At 60.4% G+C, this 7,563-nt stretch overlaps 1 protein-coding gene across 1 annotated transcript; it reads left to right on the top strand.

Moving 5' to 3' along the window:
* The first annotated feature begins 5,949 nt into the window (after positions 1-5,949).
* Positions 5,950-6,660, top strand: LOC120238826 (protein FAM246B-like). Its single transcript, XM_039242854.1, has one exon. The coding sequence runs from the start codon at positions 5,950-5,952 to the stop codon at positions 6,658-6,660; it is 711 nt and encodes a 236-aa protein (XP_039098785.1).
* Positions 6,661-7,563: the final 903 nt, after the last annotated feature.

Genomic DNA, 7,563 nt, shown 5'->3' with positions numbered 1-7,563 from the left:
CTCATCAAAGGATTCAGAGGGGGTTCAGTGGGGTCAGTGGGGAGCCAGGGCTCACCTCCTGTGGCATGCACCCTCCCATACTGCCCCCAGTTCATCCCTCCTGCTGTTTCCCCTGACTGTTCCCAGCCCTGACACCCCCTCCCTGCTTGAAGAGCACCCCCAATTGCTCTGTGCCCCAGGCCTGCTCCCCAACACCAGCCCCCCCACTTGTTTGCTCCATATCCCCTCCCCTGCCAACCCACCGTGCCACAGAAGTGGAACTTAGCCTCTATACGTGGAAGGTGAAGGCAGAGAGCCTGGCTGGGGCCAATCCAGGCCCTAGGATGTGGCTGAGCGAGGACTCTGTTCCAGCTCTGTCAGCTGCCCTGAGCGCCCTCAGCCGTGCAGGCCCGGAAATAATAAAACCAACACCAAGTGCGCACTCAAAGCCAATCCCAGCACGGACACCTTTCCTCACTGACAGTGGATTTACGCTGTGCCTGTTGTGTGCCAGGCACTTTTCTGGACCTTGAGGATGCAAGGGTGTCCCTGCCCTATTGGAAGTCAAACCCAAAGAAAGATAGAGACCAGAGACCCCACAATCTAGGAGGAACTGCAAAGCTTGGTGAGTGCCAGGGAGGCAGATGCAGGGGGAGCATGGAGAAGGGCCCCAGGGTCAGGGAGGGCCTTTCCAGGAGGCTGTGTAAACTGTGACCTGAGGCTGAGGGAGCAGGGTCTGCACAGGCCAGGAGGTGGGAAGCTGGCCAGGCAGGTAAGAGGAAGTAGATCACTGAGGGGCAGGTCCAAACCCTGGGGCCACACAGGACCCCAGGCTCTTCAGGAGTGAGATGGGAGTTCATGTTGGGCAGAGGCGGGTCATAATCAGAATTTAGGTTGATCAGGCTCCCACTGAGAAGGCAAGGGCAAAACCTGAGGCCTGGAGAATTGAGGCAGGTGGGAGCATGGGGGGTCCCGGGGGATGGCATGGGAGTGAGAGGTGTCTGCCAGGGTCTGGGGTCACCAGGAGCACGTGAGAAGAGCATAGCCAGTTGTGTCAGTGCTACTAAGAGATCAAAGATGAGAGCAGAGAAGTGACCTTTGGCCACAGGGAGGTGGAGCGGACCCTGATGGAGCAGGCTGACCCAGCCCTTGGACCCCCCTCATAGTCTCCTATATCAGGAATGGCAAGATGAGGGGCCATTGCAGGGGCCAGTGATTGTGAGGATGGCCCTAACATGGAGCCCCCAGCCAGCTGGCAGAAGGGGAGCCTCTGAGGCCCCCTGTGTGAGCAGAGAGTGTTCTTTAGAGGCAACCCTCCTCACTGCCCCATGAGGACCCTCTTCACCCACCTGTGGGTGAGTGAGGCATAGAGGTTAAAGGGCTCACCTGGCCAGGTTGTGCAGCTGGTGGGGGTGGGGATGGGGTGGTCAGGAACCCAGAATTTTCCCACTGGAAGCTGAGCCTGGGCCCGCAGGGCACACAGCCGCTGCCAGGCCTAATGCCCCATCTGGGCCAAGTTGGGAGGTTGAAGGCCACGGTCTTGACTTGTCAGAGCCAACCCAGGCCAGACATTCTAGGGCTGCTGACGCCAGGATGAGGCAAACAAGGTCATTACCAGGTAATGAGCTCATTACTGAGGTCAGACAAGGTCATTACTGGGTAATCAGCCGTCCCCTGCAGAGCCACTTGCCCCAGGACAGTTCCTAGGGAATGTCTAGGTAGCCAGAGCCACCAGCAGGCCAAGGCACAGTTCCTGGGCCTGGTGGCCAAGGGCTGTTCAGGGGCAAACGGTGCCCAAGTTCAGTCCTCACAGGAAGCCCCGGACCCTTTGGCCCCTTCTTTAAATGAGGAGCCACCTGCAGCTTAGGGGTCCGGGTAGCAGGGGACCTGCCCTTTAGGCTACAGGCCTCCCATGGTGCCTGCACACCTCCCGACATCTGTCACCTCGGACACCCTCACCACTTCCTGGCCAGAGAAGACTCTTCCTGGGTTCTGACAGGTGGGAACACTTGAGGCGAGGCAAAAGGGCAACTAGAGAACCATAAGACAGAGCAAACCAGCCCAGAATGGTGTCTTGAACAATGGCCCAAGCCAGACCTGCTGTCCACTGAACCTCTACTACATGGCCTGCACTTTGGGGGCCCAAAAGGCACCACAGCCTTTCCTTCCTGAGTGCCCTGGGCCCAAGGTCCAGGCCCCAGCCAAGACGGCCTTGCTTGCTCGCTCATGGCCAGAGGCCTAGTCAGCCTGGCTCTCAGGGCAAGCTGCATAGCTGGAGTACAGAATGGGTGGGCACCTTTGTTCTAGAGTCTGTGCTGAGGTCCAGGGTCTGTGACCAGAAAGGAAAGTGGCAGCCCACCGCCTGGACCCAGTGCCTGTACCGTGCCCTCCAGGACCAGCTCCAAAGCTAACCCTTTTCCTCCCAGGGTGGCTGGCAGCTCAGGGCTCTCCCTCCCCACACAGACCCTCAGAGCCAGCTTCAGGGACCCCCACCTGCATTTCCGTGTGCCCTCTTCACCGAAAACCAGGCTGGGCCAGAACTTGGTGTGCAGATAGTGATGGAAAAAGACAAAGACCACTCTGTCCTCAAGCAGGTCTACCTAATGGGGCCGGGGGTGGGGGGTGGGGGAAGGAGGAAGGGGATTGAGGGAGGGTGCCACCCAGGCATCTGCATTTCCAGATTCTCCCATGATGACTGTGAGGCTCCCCTGGCCCCTTTGAGGCCACCAGATACAAAGCCCACCTGGTCCTCAGGCTTTGGAAAACAAAACCTCTTCTCTGGGTGGCTGCCAGGGTTTAATGGCAACAGAGTGTAAAGGTGATGGCAGTTAAGTCACGTGGAGGCCACCCCTCCCTTCTCCAGGCAGACGCAGAGCCCCAGAGTTTTCCCTCCTCCCCAGGCCCTGGAGGGGCCCTGCACCATTAATGAGTTAATAAGTGGCAAAGCCCACGAATCACCCAACCTTGTCTGTGCAGAAGGGCCCACCTGAATGCACAGAGCCCAGATGGGGACAGTCCCCGGAGGTGGTGTTCCCACAGTCACAGCCAGCCTCCTCACCCCCAGCAGACCTGGCCCTTGGCCCAGGCACACAGAAAGGGCCAGAGTGGGGAAGGCGCTGAGCCCTGCACAGTGCAGGAAGCTGGGCAGGCTGGGCTACTTAGATATTCCAGAAAGCAGGCCTGTGTGCCAGTCCCTCTGGCCCAGTAGCTCTGTCCCTTCTTCTTGCCCCATTCCTTCTGAAGCTACCTCTGTTCTGACTAACCAGCCTGGGCAAGGGCTCCCCAACCTGTCCCCCCCCCCCAACCTTTTCAGCTTCCACTGGCCCCTCCACACATGAAGTTCGGGCTGGGGCCACCACAACCTATTTCTTTTTTTTTTTTTTTTTTACAAATAGTTTATTGTCAAATTAGTTTTTGCATAACACTCAGTGCTCATCCCCAAAGTGCCCTCCTTCATGCCCATCCCCCCCTCCCCCCCACATCCATCAGTCCTCAGTTTTTGTCAGCATTCAAGAGTCTCTCATGGTTTGCCTCTCTCCCTTTCCCCCACCATTTCCGCCCTTCTTCTCCCCCTTGGTCCTCCGTCAAGTTCCTCCTAATCCTCCTATACGTGCAAACATATCACCACAACCTATTTCTTGACCGTCGCTGCACTTGACCATTGGGCTTCAGGGTCATGTTGACCACAGCTGCCTATTCACCTGTCACCAAAACCTCTGCAGCCCTCCTCAGGGTTCACTGGGGTCCCTGGGGCTTCCCTGCCCACCCTACACTTGTTCCTGTGCAATCTGCCTGCTTCACAGCCATGACTCTGGGACTCTACCATCAGCCATGACCTCACACCTATAGCACCTGCAGGATTATGAATTCCTTACTGCAAAGGCTTTGTTCATATCACATGCCTCCATCAACCTCAACAGTCAGAGAAAACCTCATAGTCCCTGTCTGCCCCAGGCAGCCCAGCTGTGCCCTTCCTGGCTCTAACACCACATCACAAATCTGGAGTCTGTTCACCTCCCCTCGCCCCAGCCTTTTCCAGCATCCCTGCTGTCTCCTCCCAGGGATCTTAGGGGCCTCCTTTATTTCACAGGTGAGGCTCAGAGAAGGCAGAGCCCCTGGGTCACACAGCCTGACTCCAGCAGGTCTGGGGAAGGAATCCAGGACATTTTGGTCTGCAGTGTTTTAATTACTAAGGGAAGGAGGGCAGGAGTATGGTTAACGAGGCTCTAGGGACCAGCAGAAACAGATGCTGGAGGTCCCAGGGGACCGGGTGACTCAGCAGGAAAGGGGGAGGTGTCTGAGGGGTGGACAGACTGACATATTCTCATCTCTCCTTGCACCTTCCAGAGAGACAGGCTACAATGAACGAGTGAATGAATGAATGAATGAATGAGTGAGTGAATGAATGAATGAAGGGGATCCTGGAGCATTCATGGTGGCCAGGGGTGGGGGCAGGACTGCCAAAGAACAGGGTTGGCTGCACCCTCAATCACACACACACACACACACGGGCACGGGCACAGAGCTGGATAGAGGCTAGGCCCCTGTGGGATCTAGGGACACAGGTCCCAGTGGCTGCCTTCCCGTCTCCCTCGCCACCCAGCCTGGACCCACGCCAGACCCTCCCTCCCCACAATTCGCTGGGGTAGGGGGGCTCCCAGGGCACCCGGAGTCCTAACTAGCCCCTAGGGTTCAGTGAGAACAACATGCTGGGCAGAGGGATGCTGCCCTCCAGAGAGGCCCGCAGTGCACTGCCCATGACCCTGTGATGGGCACAGGCAGCACTGCATGTGTGAAGGCACCAGGGTGAGAAAGACCCGAGTGCAATAGTGAGGAGCTTCCACACAAGTGGAAAAGGTGGCAGGGACAGAAAAGCCAGCAGGGGTGACCACGAGGGGCTTGAATGTCAGGCTGAGAAGGTGCATTGGCTGACTAGGGTGGGTGGCAGAGGCCCTGCCCCACCCAGGATGCCCAGCCCCAGACTCATTCACTCATTTATTTATTCCTGCATCCAACATCTGGCATGTTTAGTACCTCTGGGAACTGAGAGACCCAGTCGCCCAGTGCTCAGAGCCCCTACTGTGAATCCAGGTGGACAGAGAGCAGAGTGCCATTTAAAGATGCTGTGGGTGTGGGGCCTGAGTCACCTGCTGGAGGCTGGGGTGGCCAAAGAAGGCTGCCCTACAGAAGTGGGATGAGTGGGAGCTGCCAGGCTGTGGAGGAGCAGGGAACATTCCTGGCAGAGAAAGACCTGAGTAAAGCCCCAGAGGAGTGGAGGCTGTTGGATTAGAGCAGGTAAAAGAAGACATAGCCAGAATAGTGTGGGGGTGGGCTAGGACATCCAGTGGCTTCCTGAGGACTGGGACACAGCAGGGAGCTACCCAGACCCGGGAAAGCTTGAATGGAGGTGCCCATGAGAAGGATGGATTCCTGCAGCTGTGCGGATAATAGCCTGGACTATGATATGGAGGTGGTGGCCCTGGTCAGCGAGGAGGACTGGGGACCGGTGGGTCCATAACCACACCTGCCTTCCCCTGACTGTGACCAGGACAGTTGTTTGGAGCAGATGGCGTGAATCTGTTTCCTGACTCTGGTCTGGGCGCCTAGGCTTCTGCAGCCTTCATCATTCCACGTCCTGTCACCTCCTGCCCAGAAGCCAGTCCAAGCTCTTCGATCCTCGTTGGGACCCACCGACAGCACAGTCCCCGTGGGCAGGTCTAGCACACTCAAGCCTGCCTGCATTGCCCACACCCCGGCGTTCCCTGGGGCTCCATCCACCACTCCCCTCCCGCCCTGCCGGAGTTCCCCGGGCCCAGGCCAGATCCCTCGAGACCTCAGTCGTTCCCACAGCCATCCCGGGGGGCCCTTTCCACGGAGCGTCGCCGGGGCCCCAGCGGTCGCTAGGCTGCGGGCTGGGGCTCCCGGCCAGGCGCGGCGCCGGTGGCGGTGGCTGTGGCGGCTGCGGCACGAATGGCGGTGGAACCCGGGCGCCCGTGGGCCCAGGCGCGCAGTGCATACGGCGCGAGCGAGGCGCTGCGAAGGGCCGCCGGCCGCCGGCGGGACAACGGGTCGCAGCCCAACGGGCCAGGCCCTGAAGAAGCCCGCGCCCCGGGCCGCCTGGCTCGCCTACGGGGCCAGATCCGGGCCGAGGCGGCGGCGCGGGCTGATGCGCCCCGGCTGCTTCGGCTGGTGGAGCGCGCGGGGGCCGCGGCCGGGGAAGCCCGGGCGCCCGGAGCCGGGGAGCGGGCGGACGCGCGCAGCAGCGGCTCGGTGTGCTCTGTGTGCGGGGAGCCGCGCGGCGGGGCCACCTACCCGGCTGGCGTCCTGGAGGTGAGCGAGAGGCGGCTTCAGGAGGGCCTGGCGGCAGTGCGCGCGGAGCTGGGCGCGGGGCTGGAGGCGCTGCGCGCGGAGCTGCGTGCGGAGCTGGACGCCCTGCGCGCACTGCTGCCGCCCCCGCCGCCGTCCGCCCGCCGGGAGCCCCGAGCCGCCCCGCGCGCCGCGCCCCGCGGCCCGGCTCTGCTGAGGGCGCTCGGCACCATGAACGCCCTGGCCGCGGTCGCGAGGCACGCCGACGACGCACCGGGCGGCCCTGCCGACGGCAACGTGAACCGGGCCCCGGCCAGGAAGAACTTCAAGAAGACGCCGGTGCCGCCAGGGGCCCCGCAGGGCGGCGGAGATTGAGGGCTGCCCCGCCGAGGGTAGGGTAGCCGGGGCCAGGTGCTGGAAGCGCCCTCCCCCAATCTATTTATACGGACAGATACACCACCCTTGTAGATGGAGAAGGGTCCTCAGAAGCCGCCTGCTAGCGCTCCAGCATCGGGGTGTGGGCGGCGGGACGCGCCAAGGCTGAGGACTGTCGGGATCACGTCTGGGGAGTACGGATGGCTTCTGCGCAGGCACTGATTACGGCTGGAGACTGAGCCTCGGACTGGAGGAGGGGTGGATAGAGCTGCTGAAGGGTCTGGGCCAGGGATGTGGCAGCCTCCGGGAGAGCCCAAGGGTCGGCCTCAGGGGAGGATGTTACAGGCTTCTGTTTGTTTGTATTTGTTTTGTATTGTTTTCTTAAGGGTCTTGGGTTGGAGGCTGGGCCTCCAGGCACTGACCCACACACTACTCAATAGATGTTAGGGACACGTGGGCTGCTGGGACATTGTCACCTGGACACAGACTCACTCAGGGCAGTGCCGCCTGGATATACAACCGCAGTCCACAGGGCATCGACTGGACAGCAGCTTGACCCTGGCCAGCTTCACTCTACTGACAGACCCAGCCTCTTACTGGACAACATTGCCTGGGCACAGTGGCATCTAGTCAGCGTTCTTGGGACTCTTCGTTAGGGACAGTGACACCAAGGACACTTAACTCTTCACCTAGCCTCACCACAGGCAGTCACCTGGACACCACTGTCCCTCCAGAAAGTGTCACTCTACACTCAGGTTCCAGAGCCTAACTTCCCAGTGTCACCTGGGAGTGGGTTTCACTTTGCACAGAGAGCCCTTCACTAGCTGTCCTTGTCACCCAGACCCACTCCACCGAACACAGCCCGCGGCAGAGCCTGGAACCAGTAGCTTCTCTCCTCCTGGC

Source organism: Hyaena hyaena, unplaced genomic scaffold (assembly GCF_003009895.1).
Source record: "Hyaena hyaena isolate Hyena2069 unplaced genomic scaffold, ASM300989v1 scaffold_219, whole genome shotgun sequence".
NCBI classification, from domain to species: domain Eukaryota; kingdom Metazoa; phylum Chordata; class Mammalia; order Carnivora; family Hyaenidae; genus Hyaena; species Hyaena hyaena.
This window is presented reverse-complemented; position numbering and strand designations above follow the sequence as displayed.

Excerpts from the sequence above, each read along its gene's own strand:
- LOC120238826 (XM_039242854.1), top strand. The coding sequence starts at position 5,950 with ATGGCGGTGGAACCCGGGCGCCCGTGGGCCCAGGCGCGCAGTGCATAC.